At 42.7% G+C, this 19,644-nt stretch overlaps 1 protein-coding gene across 1 annotated transcript in view; it reads left to right on the top strand.

Moving 5' to 3' along the window:
* skor2 (SKI family transcriptional corepressor 2) overlaps nucleotides 1-19,327 on the top strand; it is a 37,520-nt gene extending 18,193 nt beyond the window's left edge. Inside the window, exons 7-8 of the mRNA XM_080197486.1 lie at nucleotides 11,401-11,492; nucleotides 18,493-19,327. Coding sequence (XP_080053612.1) covers nucleotides 11,401-11,463 — 63 coding nt within the window. The 3' untranslated portion in view covers nucleotides 11,464-11,492; nucleotides 18,493-19,327. The remainder of the gene's footprint in view (nucleotides 1-11,400; nucleotides 11,493-18,492) is intronic.
* Nucleotides 19,328-19,644: the final 317 nt, after the last annotated feature.

Raw genomic sequence — 19,644 nt, 5'->3', positions numbered from 1 at the left:
CAGCAAAAGCTAAACACTTCCATTCATTGCAATTAGCACGTAAACATTTCTATTCATTTATAATCTCAGCAATTCTCCAGCTACAAGGGCTTTAATAGTTTTTACTCCTATTGTTACTAGAGAATGCAGTCTGTCTGATTTCACTTTTCCCCATTATGCTGTGGGGCAATTGCTTTTGGCCAAAGCTCACACAAATACCTTTAAAATTACATTTCAAAGTTACAGTACTTTTAAAAATCCATTACTGTCGATCATGTGTGTGGTTAATAAGCAATACCTTTGCATAATATATGCAAGAGGCACCTCGTGATGCCTTTGGTAAAAGGCACATTATGATCCCTAACTAACCTACTTTGGTTTAAAAGCCCCTTGAGGAAGGGTTTCAGTTTCCCCTGCCTCAGGAGTCCAGTGATGCCCGGGTCAGTGGGGGATGGTGAGGCCAGCGATGTTCTTGTGGGGGGAGGGGGGTTGGTGGGTGAGAGGCCAGTGTCCTTGGAGGGGGAGCGTTTGGGGGGGGGGGGGGGGAGGTGGTGGGTTAGAGGCCAGCAATGTCTGTGGGGGGTTGAGGCCATCGATGTCTATGCTGGGAGGACTTGTTTAGCAATCTTCCAGAGATGTGCTCACACGCAGGAGTCCACTCAGCGTGTTATTTTCAGCCTCTTCAGTGGGAATAGGTCCCACCCCCCACATTTTTAGTGTGATTCAGGCTACTGCCCTCTGCAGTGCACAGAGTGTGGGAGATTCATTTTGAAACTCCCACTGAAAAAAACAGCTTTTACACCAACTTTTATACAAATTCAACACTTAAAAATTATTTTGACAGAATCACCCCCTACATGTTTTGCCACGTGAAGGTCCATTGTCCATCTCAATGTCTAAAAGATACAAATCGTAACTACCTGTATCAAAATGTTGTTCTTGAAATGTTGAGCTCCTGAGAAACCATCATTTATTTTGGTGTCTTCAAAAAATGTATATATAGGTAAAGTAATATTGTTTTAAATAAAAGGACACTCAACTACAACTTTTACAGAAAAATGGCATCCAAGACAAGGAAGTGTATGTTTAATATTTATGACAACGATCTCCAGTGGGGTTTGTTTTGGTGCTGTAAGAACTATCAGGATTTATACAGGGAGTGCAGATAAACACCATTGCTACACATTTCATGGAACTTGCATACACCTCGTGAGAATTTCAGGTCATCCTCTTTATACACACTTCCACCTAATGGCCCACATTAATTTTAATTGCGTCTTAAAATATTGTGGGGAGGAGAGGGGGGTGCATTTTCCACTCTTATTTTCAGGGTGGGTGGGAAATCAAACAATAGTCTCAATGCATCTTTTACACAGGTGGAATTACCCCGCCAATAATGTAATGGAAATCCCCATTTGTATCTATGAAAGTCCCTTCGCATTAATGTACATTCATGTTGGCGACAGGGCATGGGGATTTTCCAATTTTATTTCTTTTATATCAGGACTATCCTTTAAAAACATTGCCCCAATCTTTTAAAAGCCAAAATGGATGGCGGGCTCATTCAGAGCTCACCCTGCCAATGTGACATTGTGGGATCTGCCCCTTGAATTTTTTTGACAAAGCCAGCAATGCAGGCGGCAGGCTACCTGCTGCTTTTTCCTCCTGGGATGACACTTTGTCAAAAAATGGCAACATTCTGCACTGTCTTTGTAAAATGATTCCAGATTGTGACCTTTATCAAGACGATGTCATCTTTATGTAGCATCTCACAATCGACAAATTAATTATTGCTGAAAAAAGAGACATACTGTTGAAGCTTTTCAACTTGTACTCATCACAAGAATACCAATTTTCAAAGGAAGCAATGATTCTTACTGCATGTGAAAAGGATGCTGATGGTTAGCTCATCAGCTGTGATTGGTTGAGGCATTGCTGTGGAGAATGCTTTTGTTTAATTATAAACAGTACATTGCCTGGACAGGTTCTTTCTACTTGTAGAGAACATGGAGGACATTCTCCATGGCAAACCCTTGCCCAATCAGAACTGACTGGCCAACCAATCGGTACCCTTTTCTCATCAGCATAAATTGTTTTTCCTCTTTGAGATTTGATACTCTTGCATCTGTCCTGATGAGTGCAAGATGGAAAGTTTTGACAGCATATCCTTGTTTTTTCAGCACTACTCGAGTTCTGCACTACCACGTTACTAAATGAATTAATTCTTTATAAATGTGAATATTGTTTCACATATGACAAGATCCCACACACAACAATGAGATGATGGATCCGTTGATCTAGCCTTCCTGCCATTTTATGCTCTGGGCACCCAAAGGGAACCCTGCTGTTCTTTGAATGCTGCTTTGAGATCTCTATGCCTGGAGCAGTTTGAATAGGCAGGGTCCTAACCATGGCACATCAAACAGTGCAGCATTCCCTGTCATGCACTTATGTATCAGCATAGTGCATATGCCCATGAACTCTCAGCCTGCTGGTTTGAAAAGAACCTGCTCAAAGATTCATTTCATTCCTTCTGCCTTCACTTGACAATAAGCTGCAGCAGAAGTATGGAAACTCTGTATGGGCCAGGGGTATAGTACTGGAAAGGTCCTATAGACTTCGAACTAAAACATTTCAATTACTGTTTTTTGTTAAATGACTGTAATCTCATTCAGTTTTACTTTCCAATTGAATGACAATCCTTCGTTGTGTCCAGGAGCGTTAATGGAGACTATCCCAAAGCTAGTTTACTTGAAGACACGACTTTGTGTACTAATAAGCGATGCCAACCCAAAAGATTCCCAACTCAGTAGTTATTCGTTTAATTGACTGCTCTTAGCTAAGATAGCAGCACCTTTGGATTAGGAGAAGATAAATCAGCCAGGGTTCTTGCTCTTGTTATCTGTCACATGGTGGAAAGTGGAAGTTATCTGTCACATGATATTAATGATGTGGAGATGCTGGCACTCAACTGGGGTCAGCACTGTGAGAAGGCTCACAATACAAGGTTAAAGCCCAATGGGATTTATTAGATAGCATGAGCTTTCGGAGCACCGCTCCTTCATCAGATGAGTGGTAGCACAAGCTGTCGGAGAGCCGCTCCTCACCTGATGAAGGAGCGACGTTTCAAAAGCTCCTGCGACCAAATAAACCTGGTGGACTTAAACCTGGTGTTGTGAGACTACTTACATTGTTAATGAGGTTGCTGGTTTGCGCTGCCTGGGCTCATGTATGAAAAATGAGCACCTGGATTCGATACTCAGAGTGTAACAATTCAACATCTGGTCCCAGGACATGATCGCATTATACTGTCGGTGTCTCCAACCTTATTGCAGATCTTTTAACTAAAGCATATATGGAATAATAATTTTCTTCCTGTTGAGAACACATGGCAACTTTCAGTCCAAATCCCCTGGGAATGCTAAACTGAAATGTTTGGTCTGCATTGTTTCATAATTTTCCTCCCTGGGTTCCTCCATTGGAAACTAAAACCTTTCTAATTCCGACATCTGGCTGAAACCTTCTCCCTCTGTGACATCTGGAAAAGACTTTTTGATTTGATTTGATTTATTATTGTCACGTGTAATGGCGGGGCAGGCTCGAAGGGCTAGATGGCCTACTCTTGCTCCTATTTCTTATGTTCTTATGTATTGGGATACAGTGAAAAGTATTGTTTCTTTCATGCTAAAAAGACAAAGCATACCGTTCATAGAGTAAATATGGGAGAAGGAAAGGAGAGGGTGCAGAACGTAATGTCACAGTCGCAGCTAGGGTGTAGAGAAAGATCAGGTTAATATATGGTAGGTCCATTCAAAAGTCTGATGGCAACAGGGAAGAAGCTGAAAAGACCAAGGGATGCTGCTCTCACAAAATGGGCACATGAAATGACTTGATTACAATGTGTCCTCTGGCCTCATTTCAGATTGGCTGATAAGCAGTGGTCATCCACTCTGTGACCCTTTCAGCTCACTAGCAAAGCAGACATCGATAACGGGAGCTTCAATGCAGCCAGAAGTCCTCAGTCAAATCCTGGGAATGGAGATGATGCTTTAGAACAATCTAACTGATAGGGGTTGCTACTGCGGGCAATATCCTTGTGGTTTTGACAGCTCTCCTGCTCCCTCTGGCTTCCCAGGAAGGCTTTATTTGAACTCTTTATAACTTTCCTTTCTCTCGAGGCCATGGATTCACTGAAGAATCCCGACCTCATCACAAGCCTATATTCAAAAGGGGACATTCAATCATTATTAAGCCCCTTGAATTTGTAAATTGGAGGTTGAAAGGGCCCCCACCAATTTAGCAGTGGCACCAACTCCTACATGTATGGTATGCTTCATTTTGTGCCCCAAAAAGTGGTTGCAATGAAAAGTGGTTTCTACCCTCTGGCCCAAGTGAAGTTAGTTTGTAGCCAGTCACCATACTAACTGTAATAAAGGGTTAGTATTCAATAAGATGCTAAGAGCTGGAATCTGAAAATGTACCTTTACATGTGGTTCTTTTGATGAGAAGCCAAGTTGAACTGACAATGTCCATAGTGAGTTTGCAGCCAAGGTCAAATGCAGACAAAGAGTAAAAGACAAAATGAGGTAAATCAGGAAGGAATGATTAAATGGCACTATGTTTGGGGACTTAAAACTTGCAAGAGAGAGGGAGAGCTGGAGAATATGAACTTCCACTTGCAATCCTGCACTAACAGCACTATGGATGTATCTACATCTCATGAACTACATGATTCAAGAAGGCAGCTCACCGTCACCAACTCAAGGGCAATTAGGGGTGGACAATAAATGCTGGCCTAGCCAGCAACATCCCGTGAACAAATTTAAAAAATTACGATAGGTTTTTCCTTTTTCTTCTTCTCCCTTTATGTATACGACATGTCACCTCTAAAGTGATTTTAGGAACACAGAAGCAGGAGGAGACCACTCAGCCCCTCAAGCCTGCTCTGCCATTCAACGAGATCATGGCAGATGATCTACCTCAGCACCATTTTCCTGTATTTTCTCCATATTCTTCAATGTCACTGTAATCTGAAAATCTATCTGTCTCTGACTTGAACATACTTCAATCAAGCCTTTGAATTTGGACAATTGGAATATGAACTCAGTGATTAAGGAGTCAATTGCAGGGTCAATCAGGGAGTCTTTGCCTTTTATTTAACTAGGAGTGTCAGTTCCTCTGGTACTCCCGAAGATCGACTGTTGACTGATAGCACTCTGTGCACTGTTGTTGCAATTGTAAATGAAAGGATTTTGGTGAAGGGACTTCTGCCTCCGAAGACTTATCACAATGATTTGCTACCCCCTAAGTGAAGAAATTCTGCCTCATCTCTGCGTTAAACAATTCGTTTTGTATTCTGAGACTTTGTCCCTTGATTCTTCAGAAACTTGACAGGGTAAATGCTGATAGTATGTTTCCCCTCATGAGAGAGTTTGGGACCAGAGGGCATAGTCTCAGAATAAAGGGGTGCATTTTAAGGCCAAAATGAAGAGGAATTTATTTTCTCAGAGGGTTGTGAGTCTTTGGAACTCCTTACCATGGAGATCTGTGGGGGCAGAGTACTTGTGTATATTTAAGGCTGAGATAGGTGGATTTTTGATCAGTAAGGGAATCAAATGTTATGGGGAAAGGGCAGGAAAGTGGACGTGAGGAATGTTGGATCAGCCATCATCTTGCTGAATGTGCAGTGATCCTAGTTCTAGATTCTCCCACAAGAAGAGCGGCACGGTAGCACTGTGGTTAGCACTGCTGCCTCACAGCTCCAGGGACCTGGGTTCGATTCCTGGCTTGGGTCACTGTCTGTATGGAATTTGCACATGTCTGCATGGGTTTCCTCCCACAGTCCAAAGATGTGCGGGTTAGGTTGATTGGCCATGCTAAAATTGCCCTTGGTGTCCTGAGATGCGTAGGTTAGAGGGATTAGTGGGTAAATGTGTAGGGATATGGGCCTGGGTGGGATTGTGGTCGGTGAAGACTCAATGGGCCGAATGGCCTCTTCCTGAACTGTAGGAATTCTGTGAAGAAGTATTCTTTCCACCCTGTAAATACTCCTCAGGACCTTATATGTTTCAATCAGGTCACATCTTAATCTTCCATACGCCAGTGAATACAAGCCCAGCCTGTCCAACCTTTCCTCAGAAGCCAACCCACCCATTCCAGATATTAATCTAATAAACTTTCTCTGAACTTCTTCCGAAGCATTTCCATCTTTCCTCAAATAAAAAGACTAAGACTGTACATAATACTTCAGATATCATCTCACCAGTGCCCTGTCTAACTGAAGCATGAACTCTACTTTTGCATTCAATTCACCTCCCAAAAAATAATAACATTCTATTAACTTTCCTAATTACTTGCTGTACCTGCATACTCACCTTTTGTGATTCATGCATTAGACCACCCAGATGCCTCTGAATCACGGACCTTTGCAATCTCTCACCTTTCAAATAATATGCTTATTTTTTATTCTTCCTGTCAAAATGTGCAAATTTACATTTTCTCACATTATAATCTATTGGCCAAATATTTGACCATTCATTTATCTATGTCGATTTGTAGCCTCCTTATGTCCTTTTTACAACTTACTTTCCTACAAATTTATTTGTCATCAGCAAATGTAGCACTATACTTTCTGTCCCTTCATTCAAGGCATTTATATAAATTGTAAAAAGTTGAGGCCCCAGCACTGATCCCTGTGGTATGCCACACATTATTTTACAATCAGAAAATGACCTATTTATGCCTACCCGCTTGTTAATGAATGACGAGTGTGACCAGTTCTGTGTTCAGTTTGCTAAAACTCCCTTTATCGGCAACAGAACCATAATCCAGTGAAATACAATACAAAATGCTCTATATAAAATCATCACAGCCTAAAAGTCTGCTTTATAAAGTGTGGACTAATGTTATAGTGGCACAATGATTAGCACTGCTGCTACACAACGCCAGGGACTTCCCCTGGCTCAGGTCACTGTACGCCGTTTGTACGTTCCCCCCTTGCCTGCATGGGTTTCCTCCGGGTGCTCCGATTTCCTCCCACAGTCCAATGATGTGTGGATTACATTGATGGGCCGTGCTAAATTGCCTCTTAGTGTCAGGTGGACTAGGATGGTAAATGGGATTATGGGGATAAAACCTGGGTGGGATTGTGGTTGGTGCAGGCTTGATGGGCCATATGGCCTCCTTCTGCACTGTAGGGATTCTATGATCCTATAAAAGTAAATTACTGCGGATGCTGGAACCGGAATCAAAAGAGAAAATGCTGGAAAATCTCAGCAGGTTTGGCAGCATCTGTACAGAGAGAAAAGAGCCCACCATGGCCCCTTTGTTTTAATTTTATTTAATCTTTTTACTGTTCGCTGTCTTACATCCTTAGGATGTGGAAGCATTAGAGAGAGTGCAGAGGTGATTTACCAGGATGCTGCCTGGTTTAGTGGGTAGGTCTTATGTCAAAAGGTTGAGGGAGCTGGGGCTTTTCTTTTTGGAGCGGAGGAGGATGAGAGGCGACTTAATAGAGGTTTATAAGATGATGAGAGGGATTGATAGAGTGGACGTGCAGAGACTATTTCCTCGGGTGGATGTAGACGTTACTAGAGGATATAACTATAAGGTTCATGGTGAGAGATATCGGAGGGATGTTCGGGGTAGATTCTTTACTCAGAGTGGTTGGGGTGTGGAATACACTGCCTGCTGTGATAGTGGAGTCGGACACTTTAGGAACTTTCAAGCGGCTATTGGATAGGCACATGGAGGGGATAGCTTGATCTTGGGATTGGACATAACTCGGCACTACATTGTACTGTGCTGTACTGTTCTGTGTTCTATTGCAGTTTTTTTATTGTCTTTCTTCATTCGTCTTCTCCCTACTCTTTCCCCCTACTTTATCCCCCTTTCCTTACATTTTCTCCCCCTTTGCTTCCCCTTTCCCTTTTTTTCTAAACTTTACCTCTCTCCCACCCATTTCCTCTCTCCCTCCCCCACATCTGCATCCGTCACAGATTACCCTCTGATTTTAGTTTCTCTATCATTTGGCCATTCACACTCTTTATCCTCTGTATGCACAGCTATTAACAGTCTTTTCCCCTGGTTTCTGTTGCTATGACTCATCTTTCATTCCCTCCCCCTGCAGAATAAATTTCTCCCACTTTCTATGCCTTTTAGATTTGGCAAAGGATCACCTGGACTTGAAACGTCGGCTCTTTTCTCTTCTTACAGATGCTGGAAGAAGTCTGACAACACCAGGTTTAAGTCCAACCGATTTATTTGGAGAATGCTTACCCGAAGGTCAGAGGCCGAGTGCCTGTGACCGCCTCTGACCATCGGGTAAGCATTCTCCAAGGTGGCTTTCAAGACACACGACAGCGCAGAGTCGCTGAGCAGAGACTGATAACCAAGTTCCGCACACATGAGGACGGCCTCAACCGGGATCTTGGGTTCATGTCGCACTATCTGTAACCCCCATGACTTGCCTGGGTTTGCTAAACCTCACTTACTGTACTGTCTGGGGACAATACACATCTCTTTAACCTGGGCTTAATGCTCCTTCCACTCACATTGTTAGCCACTTTAAGACTTGAATAGCAGGTTAGGTATAAAGACTCGCATTCTAATCAGTAATCTGTAAACTGTGTGTGCTGTTATGTGCTCTGTCTGAGGCCAGAACTCTCCATTCGTCTGACGAAGAGGCAAACCCCGAAAGCTTGCAAGTTTACTATCAAATAAATCGGTTGGACTTAAACTTGGTGTTGTCAGACTTCTTACTGTGTCTCCCCCAGTCCAACACCAGCATCTCCACATCTTACAGATGCTGCTAGACCTGCTGAGACTTTCCAGTGTTTTCTCTTTTGGTTCTATGATTCTATATTGTTAAAGATTAATATTGACCTTCTGATAGAACCCTAAATATCTTGTTCTCTTTTGTATAATGAAATAGCCCATTACCCATTTTAAGCAGGGATATAGATAGTGACAGGGGTGAATGGATAATGTAATGGGGCAGGGGAATTACCAGGAGGAGAGGCCTGATAGCTGAAATTCAATTATTCTAATAGGGTTCCTAACATTCAATATTGGGAACCCCGTTATGCAACTGGGAGAATAGGGAGGGGGACAATTGTGACAGGACTTCCAATCAATGAATAAGGCAATTTATGCCTCTTGTGCCACCATTCACGCCCAATGCCAGCAGGAGCTCAAAATCCCAGTGCTATTCACTCCACTGATATTCAGTTCTATTTAAGTTAATGGATCCAAGAGAGCATAAAGCAGAATGACATTGCCTGCTTTCCATTAGTATTCAATAATTCTTTCCCCCTTAGTCTGTCACTTCCAATTTATCTTTCTTAGGTTCAAAAGAGACGACCTCATACTTCTCATGTTAATTCCATCTGCCATTCTTTTTCCACTCACTTAATCTGTCTGCTTCCCTTTGTGACTTTCTGCTTCTACCCTTCATTCCCCTAATTTAGTGTCACCTACACACCATTACCCTTTATTCTATTCAATCCATTGAAATTTATATCTGAGCCCCTAATACAGATTTCTGAGGAACACTAGTTGCCACTCTGATTGACACAGGACATTCCCTTTTATCCATTCTCTCTGACTCCTACCTCCCAAGCGATCACAAATTCATAAATTTATCTCCAGTTCCATACACTCACGTTTTCATGCAATCACTTTGTGAGAAACTTGATCAAATGTTTGAAAGGAGTAATTTGACAAGGAAGTATATTATGAAAGATCTGACACTGGGAAGTTCCGAAGAACAAAGGGATCTTCGTGTGTTTGTCCATTGATCTCTGAAGGCGGAAAGGTAGGTTAATAAGGTGGTGAAAAAGACATATGACACACTCACATGGGAAAAGATGCAGAGGAGATTCACCAGAATGTTGCCTGGAATGGAACATTTAAGTTATAAAGAGAGGTTGGATAGGCTTGGATTGTTTTCTCTGGAGCAGAGAAGACAAGGGGTGACTAGATTGAGGTGTTCAAGGTTATGAGGGGCATGGACAGGATGGATAGGGATCTGCTGTTCCCCTTAGTTGGAGGTTCAATTACGAGGGGACACAAGTTCGATTTGATTTATTATTGTCACATGTATTAACATACAGTGAAAAGTACTGTTTCTTGCGCACATACAGTCAGAGCATACCATTCATAGAGAAGGAAATGAGAGAGTGCAGAATGTAGTGTTACAGTTATAGCTAGGGTGCAGAGAAAGATCAATTTAATACAAGATAAGTCCATTCAAGGTCTGATGGCAGCACGGAAGAAGCTGTTTTTGAGTCAGTTGGTACGTGACCTCAGACTTTTGTATCTTTTTCCCAACTGAAGAAGGTAGAAAAGAGAATGTCTGGGATGCATGGCATCCTTAATTATGCTGGCTGCTTTGCCAAGGCAGTGGGAAGTGTAAACAGAGTCAATGGATGGGAGGCTGGTTTGTGTGATGGATTGGGCTACGTTCATGACCTTTTGTAGTTTCTTGCTGTCTTGGTCAGTGCAGGAGCCATACCAAGCTGTGACACACCAGAAAGAATGCTTTCCATGGTGCATCTGTAAAAGTTGGTAGAGTCGTAAGTCGCAAGTTAAAAGTGAGGGGTGGGAGGTTTCGGGGGAATTTGAGAAAGATCTCTTTACTCAGAGGGTGGTGACGGTCTGGAATGCACTACCTGGGAGGGTGATGGAGGTGGGATGCCTTACATCCTTTAAAAAGTACCTGGATGAGTACTTGACACATCATAACATTCAAGGCTATGGGCCAAGTGCTGGCAAATGAGATTAGGTGGCTAGGTCAAGGCCTTTCATGTATTGATGTGGACTCGCTGGGCTGAAGGGCCTCTGCTGCACTATAGCATTCTGTGATTCTGTGAAATGACTTTCAAAATGTCATTGGACACCATCACTCTGCTATCATGTTAGTGATCTCACAATATTATACAGGATATTGGTGAGATCACATCTAGAGTACTGGTCTCCATATTTAAGAAGCAGTTTGGAGAAGTTTCACAACTGATACCTGGGACCTTATTGAAACATATAAGATTCTGAGGGGACTTGACAGGAAGCTAAAAGGATCTTTCGCTATGTAGGACAGACTAGAATTAGGCAGCACAATTTAAAAATAAAAGGGCTCCCATTTAAGACAGATGAGGAGAAATACTTTCTCTCAGTCATGGGTTTTTGGAACTTTTGTCCCCCGTGAGCGTTGGAGGGTCAGGGAATATTTTTAAGGCAGGGTAGCTAGATTCCTAACTAACAAGGGAGCCAAAGGTCCCAAAGGATTAGGCAAAAATGTGGAGTTGAAGTTAGATCAGCCACAGGGGGATTGACAAGCTTAATGGCCAATTCCTACTATAATTCAGATGTGCATATGTACTCTAATGTATTCTCTCCCTGCCTCTCTCTCCACTATTCTTCCAGATCCCATATGCAGCAAGCCTGATGAGGAAAGAAAGGCTCAGCACACAGATGAATAAAAGTTAAAAAGTTAATGAACTGGACTGATGTTTCAGGTCAGTACCTGTGGCTAATTTCATGCCATGAATACATTACAAGAGGTAACTAAGTTCGAAACATTCCGTGGTGGATATTTGTAGTGAACAGAGAAATAACATAAAACGTAGAACAGTACAGCACAGTACAGGCCCTTCAGCCCTCAATGTTGTGCTGAGCTACGTCCAAACCCAAGATCAAATTATCCCACTCCCTATCATTCTGGTGTGCTCCATGTGCCTATCCAATAACCGCTTGAAAGTTCCTAAAGTGTCCGACTCCACTATCACAGCAGGCAGTGCATTCCGCACACCAGCCACTCTGAGTAAAGAATCTACCTCATACATCCCTCCTATATCTCCCACCATGAACCTTATAGTTATGTCCCCTAGTAACAGCTACCTCCACCCTAGGAAGCAGTCTCTGAACATCCACTCTTTCTATCCCTCTCATCATCTTATAAACATCTATTAAGTCACCTCTCATCCTCCTCCACTCTAAAGAGAAAAGTCCCAGCTCCCTCAACCTTTCTTCATAAGACCTACCCTCCAAACCAGGCAGCAGCCTGCTAAATCTCCTCTGCACTTTTTCCAATGCTTCCACATCCTTCTTATGATGAGGTGACCAGAACTGCACACAATATTCCAAATGTGGTCTCACCAAGGTCCTGTATAGTTGCAGCATAACCCCATGACTCTTAAACTCAAACCCCCTGTTAATAAACGCTAACACATTATAAGCCTTCTTCACGGCTCTATCCACTTGAGTGGCAACCTTCAGAGATCTGTGGATATGAACCCCAAGATCTCTATTTTACTCCACAATTCTCCGAACCCTGTGATCTGCATTCAAGTTTGTGCTACCAAAGTGAATCACCTCGCACTTATCATGGTTAAACTCCATCTGCCACTTTTCTGCCCAGCCCTGAATTCGACTCCAAACCTTCCTCCAACACAAGAAACATCCATTAGCCACTACTGTCTCTTTCCTCCATTCACGTTGCTACTGTCCCTTTAGTTCAATGAGCTATAACTTGATTTAAAAGTTTATTGTGTGGTACTGTATCAAATGCCTTTTGGAAGTCTATGACATTCAATGACATTAATATCGCTGAATCCCCCACCATCAACATCCATTGACCAGAAACTGAACTGGACTAGCCATATAGATACTATGGCTGCAGGTCAGAGTCTAGGAATCCTATGGTGAGTAACTCACCTCCTGACTCACCAAAGTTTGTCCAAGCATAAGTCAAGAGTTTGATAGAACACACTTGTCCATATGAATACAGCCCCAACAACACTCGAAAAGCTCAACACCATCTAGGACAAAGCAGCCTGCTTGATTGGTACCCCTTCCACAAACATTCACTCCCTCCTCCACTGACAAACAATGGCAGCACTGTGTATCTTCTACAAGATGCACCAAGACTCCTTGGAAAACAACTTCCAAACCCACGACCACTACCATCTGGAACAACCTGGGAGGTAGACACATGGGAACACCACCACCTGGACGTTTCCTCCAAGGCACTCACCATCCTTACTTTGAAATATATTGTCATTCCTTTTTGACTGATGCTGAGTCAAAAATTCTGGAACCGTTTCTCTAACAGCACTGTGGTGTACCTACACCTGAGGGACAGCAGAGAACTCACCACCACCTTCACAAGAGCAAATTAGGCTTGGACAATAAATGCCGGCCTAGCCTCAATCCTTCTTTGTTATCTCATAGAGTCATAGAAGTTTACAGCACTGAAACAGGCCCTTCGGTCCAACTTGTCCATGCTGCCCTTTTTTTTAAACCCCTAAGCTAATCCCAATTGCCCGCATTTGGCCCATATCCCACTATACCCATCTTACCCATGTAATTATATAAATGCTTTTTAAAAGACAAAATTGTTCCCTCCTCTTCAAAAGATTCCAGCATGTCAGTTAAACATAATTTTCCCTTAAACAATCCATGTTGGCTTCCCTTCATTAGCTCACATTTGTCCATGTGACAACTATTTATTCTTGAGTTATTGTTTCTAGAAGCTTCCCCACCACCAAAATTAAGCTGACTGGCCTAGAGTTTGCTGGATTAATCTTTACAGCTTTTTGAACAGAGGTGTAACATTTGCCATTGACCAGTCCTCTGGAACCATCCTGAGTCTAAGGTAGACTGGAAAATTGTGGCCAATGCCTCTGCAATTTCAACTCAATTCTCTCAATATCCTTGGATGCATCTCATCTGATCAAGTTGCTTTATCAACTTTAAGAACAGATAAACCAATTTAGTGTATCAATGACCTCATCTTTAACCATGGCCTGAATAGCATCATCTTTCTTTATAAAGACAAATGCTAAGTACACCAGAAGGACATGGAGGCTTTCAAGGGAGTACAGAAAAGATTTGCCAGGATGTTGTCTGGGTACAAAGGGCATCAGCTATGAGGAGAGATTGAATAAACTGGGATTGTTCTCCCTGGAAGGAGGGAATGGATGGGGGAGGGGGCGACCTGTTAGAAGTTTATAAAATTATGAGCGGTAAAGATAGGGTGAACAGTTGGAAGCTTTCTCCCAGGGCAGAAATGACAAGTTCAAGGTAAGGGGGGAAAGATTCAGTGGAGATGTGCGGGGAAGGTTTTTACACAGAGGATAATTCACTGCCAAGTGAGGTAGTTGAGGCAGTTACCTTAGCCCCATTTAAGACTTATCTTGATGGGCATATGAACAATCGGGGAATAGAGGGATATAAGCAGTTGGTCTAGATAGGACAGTGTGATCGGCGTATGCTTGGAGGGCCAAAGGGCCTGTTCCTGTGCTGTAGTATTCTTTGTTCTTTGCTCTATACATTTAGTACCTCAGCTATACCACCTGCTCCCATGTGTAAATCTCCTTATCATTCCTTCATTGGCCCTACTCCTTTTACCACCCTTTTACTATTCATATAGTTGTAGAATACTTTGAGGTTTATTTTTATATTATCTGCCAGTCTCTTTCCATACTCCCTGTATGTTTCTCTTATCTGCCTCTTCATCTCTCCTCTGAACATTGAGCATGGTTTTCAATTGTATTTTCTATCTGACACACATTTTTTCTTTATCTTAGTTTCTATTCCTTTTTCATCCAGTGAGTACTGGATTTATTTGCCCTCTCTTTTTTTGAGGGACTATACCTTGACTGTGCCAGAATCCTCCTCTTTGATGGCAGCCCATTGATCAGATATTGTTTATTCTGACGCCCTTCGACTCCAATTTATTCAGTCTAGATCCATTATTTTCCCATTTATTTTCCCAGCTAGCTTTTCTTAATCTGGATTTTTATTTCTCCTTTCCCATAGTCAGCCTCAAATGTATGGTAACACTGGTTTCTAAATATTCTCCTACTCACCTCCCACAATCCAGGGAGTCTGTGAGGAACAGATCCAAGTGTCCTGTCACCTTTTCACGCTTGAATGAGCATTCAGTGGCTGTAGGCCTGACTTCTGCCCCTCACCCAGGAGAAAGGCCTGTTATAGAGAGCTGCTGGCAAATCAGAATGGCTGGCAGATCCCCAATTCCCGCAGCCACAGCCCTACAGATGAATAAATGCAGGGGGATACCTGAGACTAAATCCGGGCATCAAAGGACTAACCAAGTTCTAAAGATACAGGGAGGGTAGGGAAGGCCTGAGGTGAGTCTCGGGAAAGAGGCTGGGGCGGGGAAGGAGGATTGAGGTCCAGAGTCCACTGGCTCTTAGGTGGGGTAGGGGACCCACAGTCAGAAAGGGGCTTCTGATCAAGGTGCACTTCCGTCCTTCCCGCCCAAGATCCAACTCTGTTGATTTTTGACTTCCCCCATGCAAGTTCAATCCTCCTGGCAGCCTAAAAATTGAGGCTGTGCTGGAAACAGCCCTTAACCTCAGGTGGGATTTTACAAGCCTCACCCAATAATTAATTGACCACTTAAGGCCCCATTTAGAGCAAGGGCAGTTTCCTGCCCAATGCCTTGCTCAGCCCAGTGTAAAGTCGCTGTATGTTTGTGGCAGGCAGGAACCCAGAGGGATTCCCACCCCTTCAACTTCACACTCTGGACCATCGCAAAACCTGCCAGTGCGATGGCATGAATTTCTGGCTGTGATCTATTTGGCCCACCTCATTTCCAAGCACCTGGTTTTGCTGAGCCTTCTTCCCCATTGGACTGGAAACGTACTGCTGAAGAAATGTTTCCCCCAGGAACTCTTGCCCCTCTCTGCCCTTCACACTAATATTATCCCAGCCTGTATTTGGATAATTGAAGATACCCAGTATAAGTACTCTATAATTTTTGCACCTCTCTGTAATCTCTTCGCAAATTTGTTCCTCTACACCCTTCCCACTAGTTGGCAGCCTGTAGATTGCAAGGTCATTGCACCCTTTTTATTCCTGAACTCTTGCCCAATACTTAGTGTCCCTGATGCCTCTGAGCACCCTCTTTCTCCAACTCAGTAATGCTCTTCTTAATCAATAACACCACTCCCACCAGACTTTCTTCCTTATCTTTCTCGCTTGGGTGAGGCTTGTAAAATCCTGCCTGAGGTCAATGGGGAATTCCGTTCTGCAAGTCACACCAACCCTGATTCCAGGGTGGGTGTGGTGGTAAAATTCTGGCTCTTATATCCAGTCCTGTCCTTTGAGCCAGTTTCTGATATAGCCACAACATCATATTCCCACATGGCAATCTGTGCCTGGGGTAGCTCACCAGTCTGATTACCCACACTCTTTGCATTTGCATAAATGCACAATAACCCGGATTAGACTCTTCTACTTTTTCCTTTACTCTGACCCCATTTATTAAATTAATATTCCCAAATTAATGCGATATATCAGTCTCAAGATTTTGTGTAATTTGGGTATTCCTCTCGAACATTATTTCCTGGCTCCCACACCTCTCCTGAGTCAGTTTAAAACCTCCCTAACAGCACAATCAAAGCCCGCAAGGAATGGTGCCCAACACTTTGTAGGTGATCCCATCAGGTTCATACCCCATCTCTCCAAAGTCAGTCCCAGTGTCCCAGGAATCTAAAGCCCTTCCTCCTGCACCATCTTTCCAGCCATTCATTCATCTGTCCTTTCATTGCGCTTCTGTACTCACTTGCACTGGCGCTGGGAGTAATTGGATGATTACAACTTTTGAGGTCCTGCTTGCTAATTTTCTACCTAGCCTCTTAAATTCAGGCTACAGAACAAGATCCCTCTTCTTCCTATGTCACTAGTACCCCCAGTACAGCTGAGATACCCATGTTGCCATCGCCATGGCTCTGGCCGTATTCCCAGATAAACCATCATCCTCATCAGTATTCAGAATGGAATACTAGATGTGAGTAGTTTGCACTCAGGGGAATCCTGCACTACCTGCTTGTTCCTTTTTGACTATCTCTTTTTTTAATTCATTTATAGGATGTGGGCATCATTGGCTGAGCCAACATTCATTGCCCTTCTCTAATTGAGATGGTGGTGATGAGCTGCCTTCTTGAACTTTTACAGTCCATGTGGTGTAGGTACAGCACAGTTCTGTTAGGGTGGGAGTTCCAGGATTTTGACCCAACAACAGTGAAGGAATGGTGATATATTTCCAAGTCAGGATGGTGAGTGATTTGGAGGGGAACATCCAGTTTTTATGTATATACCGCCCTTGTCCTTTTAGATGGTAGCAGTCATGGGTTGGAAGATACTACTTAAGTTGCTTTGGTGAGTTTTTGCAGTGCAGGTCACCCTTTCCTTCTCTTCCAGCATACCGTTAAGCCGTAGGTAACACAGGACGTGCAGTTCTGAGAGTGCTGCCATTTCTCTATTTATTAACTGATAACCTCATTGCTGGGATTAAATTTTACCACTGGCAATATAACTTCCCAATATGAATAAAGCTTTAATAAAGTTTAACTATGTTTCGAAATTCACTCACTGTTATTGTGTAGCTAAATGCAGCACTCAACCTACAATCTGTCCTACAGCTAGCAATGAGATGAATATATAGGGGAGTTGGTGGCATAGTGATATTGTCACTGCGCTGGTAATCCAGAGTGTCACGGTAAAGCTCTGGACATGTGGGTTTGAATCCAGCCATGGCAGATGGTGGAATTTGAATTTGTAGAGTAAAAATGACCATGAAACCATTATTGATTGTTTTAAAACCCATCTGACTCATGTCCTTTAGGGAAGGAAATCTGCCATCTTTGCCTGGCCTGGCCCACAATAATGTGGTTGACTCTTAACTACTCTCTGAAATGGCTAAGGAAGTCACAAAATTGTATCGAACCACTACAAATTTGATAAGGATTGAAACCATTTCGACCACCCAGCTTCGAATCTAGGCACCAGAAACAACAATGGCAAACCCAGCCCTGGTCAACCCTGCAGGGAAAAGAGAAGGGGAATGGCATTCAGTCATGATGCTTGTTTGGAAAGTTGGTGCAGGAACGATGGGCCAAATGGCCTTCTTCTGCACTGTGACAATTCTGTGATTCTGTGTGTGCAAAGTCCTCCCTATTAATATCTGAGAGTTTGTTTCAAAATTGGGAGAGCTGTCTCATAACTAGTCAAGCAACAGCCTGTTGTAGATATATTCACAGGATCAAACCGAAAATAAGGAGACATTTCTTCAGCCAAAGAATGGTGAGCCTGTGGAATTCATTACCAGAGGAAGTAGTTGATGTCAAAACAATGTATTTAAGTGGCGGCTGGATATAGCACTTGGGGCAAATAGGATCAAACGTTATAGGGAAAAAGCGGGATTAGGGAATTGAGTTGGACGATCAGCCATGATCATAATAAATAGCGGAGTAGACTGGAAGGGCCTCCTCCTGCTCCTAACTTCTATGTATCTATGTTTAAATGACTGAGCTGGGGTTGCCCCCAGATTTCCAGCTTCCTCTTGGGACCAGCACTGCTCCATATTAAAATCAGCCTGATCTGCTCTTTCACTCAGTTCAATGGATGCTTCTTGTTCCATTCTGTCTGATGTCATTCTGAAGTGGCTTTACTGTTCTCGGTATTTACTGGGTTTTCTTCATTACACAGAAACATATGACGAAGTCTACGTCATTTGTAAGATATAATCACAGAGCAAAGTTCCAGGCGGAAACGTTCAGCATCAGAAGGAAGATGAAACAAAGGACTGAAGACCAGGCAGAATCTGAAACTCTGAATATTCAAACTCAACAAACAAAGGATTTCCCAAGACACATTAAAATTAGTACAAACTTTATTAGTAGCATAAAGAACCACTATTAACTGGCTTCTAAAATTGGTGGTGCTTACATTTAGATATTTTGTCATAAAGAAGGTTATGAGCCCACTTTAAGATGATTGGTGCGTCCTTTCTAAAAGGTACGCGTGATCTCAGCTTAAGAAGATTATCAAGAACATTTCACAGAAGATTGCTAACACCAATCGTCAGAGGATTGGTGAGCCCACTTTGGGGGGGGTGGGGTGCAATCAACGTACCCACTTTAAAGAGGTTGAAAAGCCTATGTGAAGTCTGTGAATGCATTGAATTCATGAACAACAACATACATGTATGCGTGTGTGTGTATGTGTGTGTGTGCACATGCACACGTGTGTGGACTTCAGGAAGACCACCAGTTGACTCACTGAATGATTCTCTGGAAGAAATATGACAAACTCACCCACCGCTGGTTTTGTGGACGTTACATGCGGCTCAAGAAGGAAGGCAGCAATTTTAACAGACATTCCAGCAGTGGATTGGAAACAACACCACCAATCTAATCCTTCTCTTGCTTTTGCCTGCTTAATTTATTAATGGTTAAATAAGAGTACCCTCTATCACTTGAAATATTTTGGCTTTAAATATTGGGTGTATTTAATATCACTGTTATTATTAAAATGTATTTAAATCCTCTTTGTGCAACTCCCTAATTAATTAGGTCTGTAAATAAAAACTGTCATTACAGCAATGAAGGCAAATGGATTGTCTTGGGATGTGGGAGTAAAGTATGTAAGTAAATCTTTGTCTGAGTATAAACGTAAATGTACACTCAAGCTGTAGGCGTAATGACAAGAAGTGACCGATCCTACACTTGCAGTTCAGAAAATACAGATTTCCCAACTCCTGTTTTGTTAATCACAGCTGTCAGCCAGCACTGAATTTATCTTATGTAAAGATTTTAGGTGGAATCCCCAAATTTTTTTAGTGTCAGGCTCTAACAGAAA

Source organism: Carcharhinus amblyrhynchos, chromosome 1 (genome assembly GCF_965287045.1).
Source record: "Carcharhinus amblyrhynchos chromosome 1, sCarAmb.v2.hapA, whole genome shotgun sequence".
In the NCBI taxonomy this organism is placed as follows: domain Eukaryota; kingdom Metazoa; phylum Chordata; class Chondrichthyes; order Carcharhiniformes; family Carcharhinidae; genus Carcharhinus; species Carcharhinus amblyrhynchos.
This window is presented reverse-complemented; position numbering and strand designations above follow the sequence as displayed.